This window comes from Toxotes jaculatrix, chromosome 8 (genome assembly GCF_017976425.1).
Source record: "Toxotes jaculatrix isolate fToxJac2 chromosome 8, fToxJac2.pri, whole genome shotgun sequence".
NCBI classification, from domain to species: domain Eukaryota; kingdom Metazoa; phylum Chordata; class Actinopteri; family Toxotidae; genus Toxotes; species Toxotes jaculatrix.
In genome coordinates this window covers 9,819,227-9,835,354 of record NC_054401.1, presented here as the reverse complement: position 1 = coordinate 9,835,354, position 16,128 = coordinate 9,819,227, and the positions used below count along the sequence as shown (strand labels likewise).

General features: G+C 42.4%; 2 protein-coding genes across 2 annotated transcripts; both read left to right on the top strand.

Moving 5' to 3' along the window:
- On the top strand, window positions 1-4,955 carry opn9 (opsin 9). The gene is made up of 9 exons (XM_041043785.1): window positions 1-125; window positions 586-736; window positions 903-1,042; window positions 1,374-1,512; window positions 1,668-1,782; window positions 2,415-2,495; window positions 2,575-3,103; window positions 3,238-3,435; window positions 4,852-4,955. The coding sequence occupies exons 1-9, from the start codon at window positions 5-7 to the stop codon at window positions 4,953-4,955; spliced, it is 1,578 nt and encodes a 525-aa protein (XP_040899719.1). The 5' UTR covers window positions 1-4.
- Window positions 4,779-14,251, top strand: iffo1b (intermediate filament family orphan 1b). Its single transcript, XM_041044194.1, has 9 exons — window positions 4,779-6,126; window positions 8,819-8,879; window positions 9,824-9,919; window positions 10,343-10,483; window positions 10,627-10,811; window positions 10,938-11,064; window positions 12,228-12,317; window positions 12,885-13,015; window positions 13,311-14,251. The coding sequence occupies exons 1-9, from the start codon at window positions 5,135-5,137 to the stop codon at window positions 13,408-13,410; spliced, it is 1,923 nt and encodes a 640-aa protein (XP_040900128.1). The 5' UTR covers window positions 4,779-5,134; the 3' UTR covers window positions 13,411-14,251.
- Window positions 14,252-16,128: the final 1,877 nt, after the last annotated feature.

Genomic DNA, 16,128 nt, shown 5'->3' with positions numbered 1-16,128 from the left:
ATCCATGGGAGAGGATGGCTCACACAGGGGATCCTGGTTTGTCCCCTCGTCCATCCAGCCGCTGTTCCTATCCCAGCTATCCCCCTCTGCAGACCTGGCCGTTGCGGTTTTCCTCATCTTCACAGGTAAACATGATTTAAGACACTTTCTGAGGACGCTTTGATCATTGCGTCATTGTCATGGCTCGTCATTGTCGTGATTCAGTTTTATTAGAGGAGATTATCCTCACAAAACACACACATAAAACAAACCCAGACCAGACATTGTCTCATTAAAAGTAGAACAGTGGAGGCTGTCTGAATACAAAACACTTGACATCGTCTCTGAATCTTAAACGTTAACATCACCGTTTGGTTTACACATCAACAAATAGATGAAGCTACAGATAAACAGAAGCTCTGCTCTGCACTGTCAAACTTCTTAACTCGTCTTTGTTGGGCTGTAGAGGAAAACAGGTGAACAGCTGTGCTGTAATCCACTCTGACGCCCTCACTTTTACAACGTTCCCTATTTTTCTTTTCACTCACTTGAAATGCTTAATTCTCTTGTTCTTTGTTGTTTTTCCCTGTTTCCCTCTTTTTCCAGGTGTCACATCAGTGCTGGGGAATGGTATGGTTCTGCTAGTCTACTGTAGAAAAAAAAAGAAGCTCAGACCTCCAGAGCTCATGACCATCAATCTGGCCCTCTGTGATTTTGGGTTCAGCCTCTTGGGAGCACCATTTTTCATCACTTCCAGGTAAATAATAATTTAGACCCAATCAACATAGAACAGAGGCATAAAGTCAGAGTGCTGACATGGTGAGTATAATACTAATAACATGTAGCCCAGCAGCCATTTGTCAGAGACAGAAGGTGATGATCCATGAAGCAGGAGGACTAAAAGCTTTCTCTCCCTCTGTCAGCCTCTGTCATGCCTGGGTGTTTGGGGAGATAGGATGCCTTTGGTATGGCATTCAGGGCTTTGTGTTTGGCATCGGCTCCCTGCTTACCACCTGTCTCATCTCTCTGGACCGATGCCTAAAGATCTGCTGCTTAAGATATGGTAAGCCCACCCCAATAAATGAAAATAAAACAGCATTTTACGCAAACTTTACTTACATAACATGCTTATTGTAGTCTGTAGAAGACCCTCCTACCCTTGTAGTAATGTATTGATTTTTAAGAATGATTGATTTAAGAGTCTTTCAGTGATTGCCCAGGGAACACTAAAAGGACAATTAGATGTGCTGTTATTTCAAGAAAATGGTAGTGAAATGTCAAGACTTCCCTTGAGGTTAAGTGCACATTACACTCACACATGCACACACTGCTTGAACCACCCCAAAAAAAAAAAAAAGTTCTTTAAGTGTCTTATATGCTTCCTGCTTCTCTAGGTCAATGGATCGAGAGGCGCCATGTATCTCTGTCCATAGCTTTGGTGTGGGCTTACACATTATTCTGGGCTTCTCTGCCTGCTTTTGGCTTTGGGAGCTATGGACCAGAACCTTATGGGACCAGCTGCACCATCAACTGGTAATCCTTAGTTTAATTTACTTTGCTGCTTGATGCCCTATTGTTTACATGCACAATATTCTGCAGACATCTGTGTGTTTCCTGATTTGTATCCTTCATGCATTTTCAGACAAACATGTGAGAGATAACCAGTCTGCCTGTATCACTGTTTCAAGGTGGAGAATGAAGTTGTCTCTGAATGACAGAATCTATATCTTCTTCATCCTGACATTATGCTTCGGATTTCCCACACTCATCATCATCACTTCATACTTGGCCATCCTGCTGACTGTGAGCACAACTGCTGCTTTTATTTTCACACAAGGATCTACGAGCTGTGTCTGTATCCAGTGGTTACCTTGTGTAATATATCAGACACACACATTACCAGTCCAAAAGTTTTAGAACACCTCCATCTTTCCAGTCGTTGTTGAAATGTATGTAGTTTGTGCTCAAAGTCCCAAACAGAATAAATAAACAGTTAGAGGTTTTAAAAAAGTATTCATGGAATCTGTTTGTTGAACTAAAGTCAATCTAAAATTAACATTGGCATTCTTTCTACAATATAAATCAAATATTGTGCACTTGAAGTTTGCACTTGTAGTTAGACTGTCCTCGTCTTCTATCATTTGAAGCCTACTTTTTTTTAATTACCTTTCCACCATTTAGGGTCAGTCATTGGACTCAAATAGTTTAAGTGTCAATAAAAACTGGAAAAATGTGGGCATTCTAAAACTCTAGAGTATATAAAGCCACTCTGTGTAGGATGTGAAAATTGCAACTTTGGCACCTCCCAGTGGTAGTAACAAAAACCTGGCACTGACACGTGGTGTCTTTTTATTTGTTGTCCTTGCAGGAATACAGTTAAATGGTTGAGAACTGTGACTGCAAATAGCAGCATTAACTGATGCTTCTGTTTTCAGGTCTACAGATCGAATCGCAACTTAGCATCTATACCGTCCTCTTCTGTCAGTCACACCAGCAAAGACCTGAGACTTGCAAAGGTAGGACCTAGTGAGGATATTTTTTTAATTTCCTGATGCAAATCCACGGACAAAAAAATAAATGACATGTTTATTCCAGATGGCTGCAGTGGTCTGCGCCTCCTTCCTCCTGGCCTGGATGCCCTATGCCACTGTGTCTCTGATCTCTGCCCTCATCCCCAGAGATGACCAAGAGGCAGCAAGCACTTTACAGCATGTGGCAGAGGAGTCCAGTGGCATGGCCTCCAACTCTCCGAAGCTCCTGGACGTCCCCTCACTTCTCAATTGGACCATCACAGAATATTATAGACCAATATACTACAACCCTGAGGAGAAGTGGGGTCATGTGGCCAGCAGGCATCCCACCTCAGGCCTGAATGCTACCACATTCAGCTCCATGCTTGGCAAAGAAGCTGAGTCAATAGCCAGGAGCCCCCAGCCATTCTCCTGTCTGCCGCCTGTATTCACTTTGATCCCTGCTATGTTTGCCAAGTCCCACTGCATGATCAATCCTTTAATTTACCAGATCATGAACAGGGAGTTCAGGGATGATGTCTATGTGATGGTGTTTGGTCGAGAGAAGGCAGAGAGGAGGCGAATACAGGGGAGGAAGGATAGTTCATGTGAAAGTAAGGACCATTAGTAAACTTAACTTAATGCCACTGTTTTTTGACTCTTTGTCTTCAAAAGGAAAAAAAAACTTCAGTTTGTGTTTTGCCTGCCTTGAGTCCATTGCACTTATTTGCCCTCTCTTTTCTTTAAGGAAGCATCAGCCTCTCCTATTGTCACAGCTGGAGGAGGAAGAGGAGCAACTCCATGTACCTGTCTGTAGAAAGCAGAAACAAAAGTCTGAAGGAAGAGAAGAACCAGGGGAGCAATAGTGGGGGGAAAACAGGCTCCTGGGTTGGTAATATCTCAGCAGAGGCTGATGCGCTGGACTTTGCCTCCTTGGACACACAAGGCAACATGGAAAGACATTGGAGTGTTAATAGATGGAAGCACTCTCACAGGCAGATAGACAGATAGATAGATAGATAGATAGATAGATAGATAGATAGATAGATAGATAGATAGATAGATAGATAGATAGATAGATAGATAGATACTTCTAATGTTGGTCTATGTTCCAATTCCGTTCTTCTCATGTTGTCTTGTAAGTTACATAAAAAAAAAAACATCTGAAAGCTATTGCTTGCCTTATTTCTGGTTCTGGTTGCCACATCCTGCTAACAGGCCCCTTTATCTCCCCCTTCCTCCCACTCTCCGCTCCACTATTCCTCTGCTGAAATACTGTCAGGCCCAGGTTTGCTCTGGGGTAGTTTCATTAAACAAAGTACTTCAAGAATATGCAACATACACTCAATTACCACCAGTTTTTAGGTAACTCTACTTTTATGAAAATAATAATACATTTGCTCTGTTGTAGGGGAAGTTGCAGGGGTTTCAACCACAGCTTTGTGCTAAACAAAAGTCAATTGTGGTGTCAAATAGCTGAGCACAAGCTCAGGTGAGCCGCAGCTAAACTGCATCGGACTTGAGTTTACACTTTCACAAACTGCCAACCAGAGTAGTGGCCTCATACTTGCACTCTAAGTCCAACACTGACAAAAGTTATGGCCCTCTCATGCCTACTCGCCTTTTATGTATTACCAAATTCACTGTCAGCCATTTTAAAATAGTTTTAGAAATTAATAAAAAATGATTTGAGCTATATAAATTTTGTCTTTATCCTGAACTTTATAAACTTAAATATGTGTTAAACCAGGTCTGCAGCAGGTTTAAGTTGAACCTCTGAAGCAGTGACCTCTGCAGGAGTTTAGGCACAGGATACAGTAACCAGGTACAGACTAAACCACAGGCACAGTTTAAACCACAGCTTCTGAGGAAGCTGCAGCGAGGTTAAAGTGATCGTGTGTATCTGACTTCGCCTGCACAGGTTTAAACTTAAACTAGTAATGACAGAACTGCAGCCCTGTGTAGTCTAATACAACAATCTTTCAACGACCCAAAAGCTGTCAAGATTTTTTATTTAACTATTTTAGAGAAGTATTGATTCAACTTTATTGTAATTTTTGGAGTCTGCAGTTTGTTTCTCCAAATCCGAATTATTTCTTGTGCAAAACAAACGTAAACAACATGGCACTGGTTCCTCCTGATGTCTGTAATCCACGGAAAACAAACGGTTAACGGATCAGCGCACCCTCTAGTCGCGTCTTTACGGTAGCCGTGCTCTTCCAATCCCGCAGCACTTGCTCCTGGCTGCGGTCACATCTTGTTGCCAGAACTTCAGTGACGCGGCGACACTGGATTTCTTTCTCATTCATTCACGCTCTGCGTCTTTTTGTTTTTCTTCGTTTAATTGCGCTTATTTTTTAAGCAGGACATCTCGCCGAGGCACAGACGGCCGCTGTTTTACAGCCTTCCTCGCAGCCCGTTTGGGAGACGCCGGATGTTTTGTTGCAGACCGTCAGAGACCACTGATCCATCAGCCGACGTTAAGACCTCTTAGCTTTAAGGATAAGATTCTTATTTAGCAACGGTTACATAATCAGGTGACTACTGGCGTTTTGCTCGCACGTCTTTCTGGTACGTTTAACAGCTTCTTGTTATTTATCCAGTCTCTGCATTCTGCTATAGCAAGAAAATTCCCGTCCGTGTTCATGCCAGATCTGCAGCGCTTTAGTTTTCCATACCATAGCATGAATCCTTTGTTGGGGGCCAACGCGCATCTCCAACAGCACCCGCAGCAGATCCAAACACCAGGACACCCGGATTCTCCCTCAGGCCTCCTTCCCGACGCCGTTTTCGGTGGACAAGACCCGGCGTCTTTTCTGCTGGGTGAGCAGGCTGGCCCAGGACCTGATCAGCCGGGGCCTGACTTCACCGCACCCTCACAGACCTCACCTTATCTCCACCACAACCACACCAGCCCCTATCAGCACCGTGCTGTGCCGCATCCCCCCGCAGCCATGGCTCTCAGAAACGACTTAGGATCCAACATCAGCGTCCTCAAAACTCTCAATCTAAGGTTCAGATGCTTTTTGGCCAAAGTGCACGAATTAGAGCGCAGAAATAAGATTTTAGAGAAGCAGCTGCAGCAGGCCCTGGATACCAACAAGGGCTGCCAAGGGGGATGCTGTGAGAACAGGGCGCATACACAGGAAACAGGAGTGCAGACCGGATTTGTTGGTACGATACCGCTCAGGCCCGGTTCCCTCCCCTTCCATAATACCAACAACTCAGCTAGGAGGCCTACAACACTGTTCCCACCACCACCCACAACAGCTCTCCCTCCTGCAGCAGCTGAAAACACCAGTTCAACCCAAACAAATACCAGTAACCCAGCCATCATCATCAGCCAGTCCTCTCCCTGTGTGGACTCTCCTGGCTACGGCTCTAAAACTGTCCCCAACACCAACGCAGGCCCAGGTGGCTCCACCAATCCCCCTCCACGGTTCCTTCCGGGCACCATTTGGTCCTACAACCACACCCGCAAGTTTGGCCCCGGAGCGGAGCGTCTGACCAGCCCAGGAGTGTCCTGGGTGCACCCGGACGGAGTTGGGGTCCAGATTGACACCATCACCCCTGAGATAAGAGCCCTGTACAATGTCCTGGCTAAAGTGAAGAGGGAGAGAGACGAGTATAAACGCAGGTAAATGGAATAAAACATTTTATTTGCACCTACAACAGGCCGACAGGGCCATTCCTACTGAGCACAAGATTGTCCTGTAGTTCTCTTAATGCTCTACTTCGGAGAAGTGAGCAGAGTGGTAAAGCAGCTGCAGGCCAGCTGTCTCCAACAGGAGCAGAGTCAGCACAAAGCCTCTCCATCCATCACCTCCCGCCTGACCCTGCATCCACTTCACGTCTGACCACAGAGGCAGGTGCTGCTGCTAGAAATACACCCAAAAAATTAACACGTCACAGGCTAAATATAAAGAAGAATGAAGGTCAAAGCTTAGCAGGGACGTGTTGAGATCAGTCAGTGTGCCACTGACTGATCTCACTTCACAGCTCATGAAACTTCCCAGAGAGTTGACTCACCCATGGGTGGTTTAGATTATAGGAATATCAGGGAAAATCCATCTAATTTCAAAGAGAGCAGGTTTATTAAGATGAAAGACATCATTAATTATTTCACCTAAAGGCAAATCCTGGTGATTTTCTGGACAGGCCTGTGTGATTAATCAAACAAACACTATGATGCACTCATAGGGATTTTACTGGGATAAATGGACATTTGTGAGTCACAGCTGTGAGATGTGCATTCGTCATTTGTTTTTTTTTAAAGCAAAAACACCAGTCAATCACTGTAGTTCATTGTCACATGATATTTAACTGAATGTTTTTAGGTTTTGAAGGAAAAAAACATCTGAAGACGTCACCTTGGACCTTCTGATATCAAGAAAACAATTGGCAGGTTAACTGGGCACCAGATCAAATCTGGATGCTCTGGTTTCTAGTTTAAGGAGGCAGCATGGATAATGTTTAGACTGTCAAAAATCCTTGCAGTAATACAATGTGAATTCTGCTTTAAGGTGGATTTTCCTATAAAATTCTTGGAGGAAACAGCCCGCATTTCATAAAGTCTGTCATGAATTTGAAGGATATAAATAATAGTTGTTGATAACATCTTTTCTGTTCTGAGTGGACTACAGAAGGCCCCATGTTTCAGCACATTCAACTCTGAATTCCCTCATATTATGTCCAAATGAGCAGCCATGCATTCTTCACAGAAGAGATTATGACCACAGTAAAGTGGGCTCTTTGTGAATGAGGGAGAGGGACGACCCTAACTACCCAAGAATGTGTGACATCGGACACATATTTAGATTGTATGTAGAGAAAGATGAGAGAGGATGATTTACTAACTTCTCATCCAGAAGGTCAGCATTGTTGTTTTGTACACCTAGGTGTGAGACGTTTACCATTCCCCTTTTCTTCTTTTATTCAAAGACAACTTTTCTCCATCCCCCTTCATCCCACTTTGTCTCTGCCCCTCACTCTGCCCACCACGCTCTCTATCTCAGGTTCTTTTTCTCACGTAAACCCAACACAGTCCCACACAGTGAACTCTTCCTCTCCCTCTCTCATGCTCTCATCTCCCCCACTGCTCACCCCCCTCTCTACACTCTACCCTGTATCTGCAATGCAGCATGCACTGCAAGCTGTAGCTGCTGGTTGGGGGCTTGGCTTGCAGAAGGAAGCACTTCTCGACTTTCTGCACGCTCTCATCTTACTGATCAAACAAACATCCACTACAACAACACCATCTCCTGTTTCGTGACTCAGTTGCTTTCAGATTTAGTATTCCCTGAAGGTCTCAATGTGCCGCAGCATTCTGCATTTCAAACAGCATTTGTAAAAGAGGCTGCAATCTCTGCAGTGAGTGGATTTCCCCTGGGCACATGTGTGATGTGAAGGGACGGAATCTGAGATCACAGACAGGGATCTGTGCTCAGGCTTTTAAATGTATTAAAGTTCAGATTTACAGGTCAATCATCTGAGCCGTGCTGTGGTGGCACGCAATTCATCAAACATTCAGTTCATCATTGATTCAGCAGATAGCTCACACACATTCACACTGCCACTGATACTTTTCTCATTTGCGGGCCCCATTTACAGCTAGATACAGTTTGTACAGTCACAGCCAGATTGAAGTCCTGTTGCTATTTCTATGCATGTAAAATGCAAATCCAGCACCTGATGACAAGTGTGTAGCTCCAATGCAAGCTTCCATGCACTGGCCTGACCTTGTGCATGTGACCTTGTGAAGTGCAAATTGGGGTTCAGTGTCTTGCTGAAGGACAGTCAGACATGTGGACAGGAGGAGCTGGGCGTCAAACTCACAACGCCGTTCCTCCCTGATGGTGGCTGAGTTCAAAAACACATTTTTTTTTCTCTTTCATTTTGGCTAAGATGTCATTGTCAGTGTAATGTACGCTGAAGCAGCTACTCTGGTTGGAGCTTTTGCAAACGCAGCTTCTGTACAATCACGCATGGCCCCTATGCTCTGTGTCTGCTTTTAAGATAAAAGTTGACCGAGTGTTACATTTTGTTGTCAGTAGGTTTCTTGGGACAGATGAACTTCTTGGTTAACATCTGGACAGATTGCCTGAGGGTTCGCTCTGACTGCGTGGTAGTGTCTTTTTACACCTGCCTTTCCTAAGCAGGTCCAAAACGTGCATCATTATGCGCCAGGTGTACTTGAGACCAAATACATTCCACATACTTATCAAGCTACTAATGTCTGTATGTAATATGTGTTTGTTCTGTGTGTTCTTTCTCTGTTAGTCACCTGTCAACATTAAGGGACTAACTAAATGTGTATCTGTGTCTCTCAGATGGGAAGAAGAATACACTATGAGGATGGATCTGCAACAGAAGATTGCCGACCTTCAAGAGGTAACATTATGTAGGCCTGTATGGTTTTTGTGTACACAGGACTGCAGACCAACAATGCAGTGTGCTGGAAAGCAAAGTGCGTGCCTTACATTTGACAGTCTGAGTCATTAAAATAACCTAAATCAGTTGTTGGATGTGATACTTAATTTAATACTTTGTAATGTGATTTTTATGTTCTCCTGCATTTCTGATTCTTTTTTTTTTTTTTTTTTTAAATAAAAATTGTCCCATACTGGTTAGCAGTAAGCGTTCACCCTTTCCTGGAACTTATCGTTTCCTTTGTGTGGCATGTATCACTCTTTGTCTTTGAGACCTGACTCTGCTGTAGTTCTTTTTATCTTAGACCACTGGACATCCATCTTATTTAACAATAAAGAAAACATTGATTTTAAAAAGAAGGAAAAGGTTTATTTTTATTTGCCCATCTCACCTGCCGTCAAATTGAGTCTCAAACATGTACTTCATGCATGTTGTGTATTTATAAACCTAGTGGTTGGTTGATTTCCTTTGTGTGTGCAGGTGGGTGGATATTTGCACCCACATGCGCATACTTGTGTGTTTGAATGCACGTGTACCATTGCCGGGAATCTGCACCTGACCCCATTTAGCAGGCAGTACAGCATCAGCAGGAGACCACAAGTAGCAAAACACCATTTGAGACTGAAAAGAGCCTGACCAGTGCTGCAGCACATGTGAATAAGTCAACATGGAGAGGAGGGAATTATGATGCCATTAGACAAAGTTGGAGCTCCCCAGAGGATATTATGCATTTAGGATTTACAGTGTTTCAGTGCGCTTTGCAGATAAAGGCTTTTATTTTGTTGATGACCTCTGCTTGCATTATGTAACCTGTAACGTCCAGTAAAGACAGAGCTGTGCCAGGACATCTCTGTGCATGTTTGCACTTACATGTGTGCTCTTTATGACTTCCTTTATATCTGCAGGACCTGCAGGAGAGTGAAGGCTGTCAAGATGAACTGGCTCTCAGAGTCCAGCAGCTGAAGGCAGAGCTGGTTCTCTTCAAAGGGCTCATGAGCAATGTGAGCATGGAACAACCCATGCACTCATACAGTTTTAGCTGTTAGTAATCAGCTGTCCCAATGGGTGGACTGCAGCATACGTTTCTGCGAGAAAACATAGTAAATGATTTTGCAGTTATTTCGTCAGAGGGACTGTTCAAAAAGACAGTTTGACCACTCAGCCTCTGTCAAAGAGCCTGACCAAAATCCATTTATTAGCAGCTATTAACATTTCCATTTGTAGACTTGATGGCTCATTAGAAAAAAGAAATGTGGCCCTTTGTTAAGGGACTGTATAGTATTATAGTTATGTTACAAATAATTAACTATTAAAAAAGCCATTGTTTACAAATTAGAAACCCTTTACTATGTGTGCTAAATCAGAAAATGGTACCATAACAGTACAGTTACCAGAGTCACTTGTCTCCTCCCTCAACTGTGCAGAACTTGTCAGAGCTGGATAGTAAGATCCAGGAGAAAGCCATGAAGGTGGACATGGACATCTGCCGCAGAATCGATATCACCGCCCGTCTGTGTGACGTAGCTCAGCAGAGGAACTGTGAAGATGTGATCCAAATGTACCAGGTACCAAGACTAAAACTGACCAGTTCTACCATGTTCTCATCTCTGGTTCCTTTATTTATTTTTTATTTTCATGCGTTTATCAAGTTCACGAAATCATGTGCTGTGAAATTTGACCTTGATAATGATGAATTCTGTCCCCACAGGTTCCCAATAACCAACCATCCTTAAACTGCCGCCGGAAACAAACTCCTCTGTCATTTAACGGGAGTGAGTGTGACGAACCTGTCAGCACCTCTGAAAGTGACGGAGCCGTGGTCAAAGACGAGGAGCACTGTGGCTCATCGGCCAACCAGATCAATGAGGAAATGCAGAGGATGCTGAACCAGCTGTGAGTAGTCTGACTTTAAAATCTGATGAGTGTTACAGAGGTGTCCTTCAGTCCTGCACTTCCACTAATTGCTTTCAATATATGTGTGTGTGTGTCTGTGCTTGTGCATTTGTATTTTTACTCTAGGCGTGAATGTGAGTTTGAGGATGACTGTGACAGTTTGGCCTGGGAGGAGACAGAAGAAACGCTCCTTCTTTGGGAGGACTTCCCAGGATGCACTCTGCCTCCTGATCCCACCCACCCACCAGGAGAGGTAGGCTGCGGCTGAATGAGTTATTTCAGTGTGATTTGTACAATTTTATTTTAATGAGTGGGCCAAGATCTATACATAGCTACAGGCAGTGGGCTCAAAAAAGTAACGCAATTCAGAACAGGCTTGTAACATATACTGACTTTGTGAAGTTTATTATGCTCGGTTTTTCCCAATTCAGTGCCTCTTGACATTAAAGAGGCACTGAATGGCCATGTGTGGCCATGTGTGAGGATGTATTGGATTCCATGACTTCATTTTGCAGTTGCTTCTCCATCACATCTGCACTGTGTACATTACATTTACATGAACATTTGTTCTGCAATCGTTTTTGTCCTAAGCGACTTACAATAGTTCAGATTTTTGTTAGGTTTCCAGGCACAGTTGGCTAATTGAAAACATAAAGAACAGAAGTGTAACCATGTTTGTTTTTGTGTCTGTCTTTATTGCCTATATAAGTCACTTAGTCCCTGGTCTTCAGATGCAGTGAATGTCTTATTAGTCAGTTCAGTTTTGTCTGTAATTCACTGTGCGAAGGACGCTGAGAAAGCTTTTTTCCCAGTTGTCATCCGTCGGACAGCTGCATGTGTGCTGCTATTGTTGGTTCAGATTTCAAGGAAGCTTTTAAACTTCTGATGTCATGAGTGGAGTGGATGTGCGGAGCAGCAGGTTGATTTGTTTGTCGACACAGTTTCGTCTTATGATGTCTGATTCAGCCTTGTCTCTCACAGCCCCCTTCCCTGACCTTCACTGCTCTGCTGGGACAGTCGCAGGGCCATTTTAGGACAAAACACTGCACACACACACACACTCAGACAGATGCGATGTCTGGCCTTTATTGGTGTACAGTGTATTTGTTTCCAAGAAATGCATGTAGGTATTTGTTTCCATTCACCGGCTGTGTGTATGTTTGAACAGTCTGCTGCCTCTTCAAAGGGGGTAGCTGCATTAGTCAGTGAAATTTGAGCTGATGGGAGCAGAAAGCCAGCTGTGTGCTCTAACAGCAGTGTAATTTTCTTTGTGTCTGATTGCCAGATGATTAGCACACAAACTCACATTCCCTTTGCTGCTGTGTGATACTATATTTTATCACATTTCCAACCAAATTCAGTTTGACAACAAATGACTCAAAATCTCTCTCTTCTCGCTCTTTCTCTCTGTACCAGGAGGACACTCTGGAAAAGGTGATTAACGACACAGAATGTCTGTTTAAGTCCCGAGAGAAGGAATACCAGGAGACAATTGACCAGATTGAGGTCAGACACCTGTTTCATATTTTGTTCTTTCAAACATGTGAAACTGGTTGTGTTCATATGTACGCCATTGCTTCTATCTGCCAGTCTGTTCTTTCTTTTTATTGTCTTGGCTTATTCTTGTGTCCTTTGTACTATTCAGATTACAGTGTGACAGCTTTTAGTGTGCTTTGTGCATGTCTGTGAATGGGTATAAGGTTTGTGTGATACTCTGCTGCCTGTAAAGTTATATAAGATGATTTACAATGTATATTACAAATCGTCTTATGTATTTACGTTTTTTTTTTTTTTGCTTTTGATGTTTTAATCTTTCAATAATACTTCATGTTCTGTCCAGATGCCATTTTATTAAAATGCTTGTTTGCCACATTCTTATCTTTTATCTTCTCACTTAAGAAACATACTGTTGCAAATCTTAATATCTCTAGAAATTACTGCTCACTAGATGTGACATAAAGATCCAATGGATCCAAACTCCTATGTTTTATGGTAAACAATTGAACAGCAGGGGCTTATGAGTCAAGGATTTACCATTTGGAACATTTCTGACTGCATGTTTTCTGACTCCAGCTGGAACTGGCCACAGCAAAGAGTGACATGAACCGACACCTGCACGAGTACATGGAGATGTGTTCGATGAAGAGAGGCCTGGACGTGCAGATGGAGACCTGCAGGAGACTCATCACACAGAGTGGAGACAGGTAACACACATTACAGTTGTTAACAATTACATTAATACATATCTTATATCTACTTACAACTACATTATAATGTGTTATAAACCATTTATACTGGGGAGTTGTTGGTCACAATGTTGCCTGTCCTAGAATGAACTAAGTGATTTAAATTCAAAATTATAGGAAACTATGGGACCTGTAAAATAAAGTGTTATTTTCTTTGCTTTTTTCCAGTACCACATAAAAGTGCTTGAGCAACTGGTACATTTTTGCGTTTCTCCCATTTTCCAAAATATGTTTCTGTGTCTGTGTCTCACAGTAACTCTTCAGCACCTGCATCCTCTGAGGAGAGCGACCAGAGAGAGAACGACAAGTCTTCAACGTCTCCACCTCCTTCCTCAACCGCTGGGAGATCCTGACACCTCCTCACCCCGGCAGTAACTGAGGCTGTGGTCATGTGACCTCCACTTCATCCAGCTATACAGTACCACACCAACACAATACACACCTGTAACAGTTATGGCACCCTCATGTTTACATATGAACTTCTTCATTTCCTGACTCATATCGTTTGTTCTCGTGCTGTCCACGCAAATCATCTTTGTTGTGAGGAGACTTTGAGGACTGAAACTGTGATTGAGTAGCAGAGCTGGATGAGGCTGGAAGGTCGTGAATTTACTGTTAGTGAATGGGCTGATGTCCCCCTGACGCAGTGAGGCAATGCAGCGCTGTAGGCTGCTGAAAAGCATAGCATGACTTTTCACTCCACACTCACCAACAAACACTTGTAAACCTGTGTATCTCTACCTTACAATAACGGGGCACATTTAAATAACAGTGTATCATACAGTAACTCCGACAGCTTTAGAGCCAGCTCCCTCTCGACACCCTCTCAACAAACCAACAAAAAAACAGGGAGCTGATTAATTTCAGTCCAACAGTGCAGTGGTGGTAGTTTGACCTGGTATTGATATATGAAGAAGTGTACTGATGAGCGTCAAATGGGAGTTGAACTTGAGTCTTTAAAGTCTGACACGATGTCATGATTCAGCATTTTACTGCCTTACAGTGCTGCAGATTGAGAGCTTGCTTTGTATTTATGTGGTAACAGATTAAATGATGGACAAAGTGAAGGTAAGGTCATTAATAAATCATAACATCTCTGCTTTATTTAGCAAAACATTGAGTGGAAAAATCATCAAAATCATTAAAAAAAAAAAAGAACCAAAAAAACATTAGCTGTAAAATGGAACAGCAGAGTCGTGTCTCTGAATACCAACATGCCTTGTCCCTCTTCCCAATACTGTTGGGTATGATAATGAAAAGAAAGTTTTGATCTTGTTGGTTTAATGACATGATTATTCTGTGGTCCCATTCAGGTAGATCACCTGGATTTAAACAGTTTGACCGTGTTGTCAATGGCTGATGTGCTTTGCATTTAGTGGCAAACGTACAGGTAAATGTTGCATTAAAATCTTTGGTGAGAATAGCTCATCATGTCACAATGTTTCCTCCAACAGTTTAAATAAATTTCAACAGCATCTACAGCACTGGTAGTACCAGTACCAGTACCAGTGTCATTACCATGTCAGGCTTAGGAAGAGGAAACCACACCAACATTGAAACCCTGATACACAGGGGTATCCTTCCTAGAATAAGCTCCCACATCAGTTTCTCTGTGGGAATTGTTGAAAACATAACATAGCTGAGCCAGATGGAGCATTTTCAGGAAACACAAACAAACACAACACAAACAAGGTAATTTACAGCATTTCATAACAAGAAATACATGTGAAATGCATTGAACATCGCAGATGAAACTGTTTGAGCACGGTTTATATGTTCTCTAAATTCATGAGAAACCCAAAACAGCAGTGAAAGATCTTGTCAGTGTCAGAGAGAGTCATGTCTGTTTTCAGTTTTAAATCGGTTCTGTGTGGTGCAGTGGAACACAGCTGATGTGGAGTGGGTTTTGCTCTACACTCTGTCACTGACGCTCAGTTAAGAAAAGTACTGTGTAAGTAAAGTGCTTTGACCCAAGTGACACCCAGATGTCATGTAGGAGCTGTTAATAAGTAGTTTTATTGTCAAAAGTAATGCTTAGTTTAGAATGAAGGCCCTGCATTGTTTGAGCAGAACTGCATGGTGAACAAAAGATGGTCATAAAATAATGTAAGGTAGCTGGTAAGTGCCAAAATTAAATGAACATGGTCAAGTTATGAATCAACAGGAAGTTGAAAAAAAAAAAAAGAATGACTAAATATAGCTGCCGAAGCTATTTCACCAAGGTGCTTGATGTATAGAACTAAACCTATTTTTGAGCCTATAAACATTTGCACATAGAAAGGAAGAGCAAAGCAAAAATGTACTATATGAAACAATCAGCACTATAACTAGTAAAACAAGTAATAAAAAATGTCAACACGCTGGAAATAGAAAACTATATTTCTTCTATTCATATTTCCTCATCTTTTACAAGTTGAAGGTGGGGTACTAGAATAATAAATTAACATGAACACATACCTCATTTTTACTTTATTTAATGTTTTTCTGGGCACATGAAGTTTAACTCAGACACGCTTCTACAGTAAAACATGTATGAGGACACTGCTGGAAACTATCACTGTTAGGGGAACACCCCCTATCAATCATCACGGATCTATTATCAGGCACTGTTGTCAAAACATAGTCCTATGTTTTAAATCAGAACAAATGCTGAACAATGCATTTGTTCTGCTTCTACAGCGACTCACACTTCATTAATTGGTTACAGTAATTAAAACAGGAGGACGACAGGTTCGAAGATTATACAAACTCATGCACATGTGGCTGGTGGAATCAGCTGAATGCTGATTTTAGTGTTTCACTTCAGTTTGAATAAAGGAAAAGGATGTCAGATATATTGTGTGAGACATAAATCTCACCATTTTCCTTTGTATAGTTTTACTTTCACGCACTGAGTGAATCTCTATGTATGCATGTGCCAGTGTGTATGTTCCTGAGTGTTATGTCTGTATAGTGAGTGTTTTTAAAAAAGACCTTTACTGTGGCAAATGTACAACATGAAGAAGTGGGAAACATAACGAGTCCAATTTGATATTGTTTCTGTGTTCAGCAGTTTAACTTTAGTAAGTGAA

Bases quoted from the DNA above. Each gene is read 5' to 3' on its own strand.
- opn9 (XM_041043785.1), top strand. From the start codon at position 5: ATGGGAGAGGATGGCTCACACAGGGGATCCTGGTTTGTCCCCTCGTCC. The intron at 737-902 runs GTAAATAATAAT...TCCCTCTGTCAG, and splicing joins CCATTTTTCATCACTTCCAG to CCTCTGTCATGCCTGGGTGT. The intron at 2,496-2,574 runs GTAGGACCTAGT...TGTTTATTCCAG, and splicing joins AAGACCTGAGACTTGCAAAG to ATGGCTGCAGTGGTCTGCGC.
- iffo1b (XM_041044194.1), top strand. From the start codon at position 5,135: ATGCCAGATCTGCAGCGCTTTAGTTTTCCATACCATAGCATGAATCCT. The intron at 9,920-10,342 runs GTGAGCATGGAA...TCAACTGTGCAG, and splicing joins TCAAAGGGCTCATGAGCAAT to AACTTGTCAGAGCTGGATAG. The intron at 10,484-10,626 runs GTACCAAGACTA...CTGTCCCCACAG, and splicing joins ATGTGATCCAAATGTACCAG to GTTCCCAATAACCAACCATC.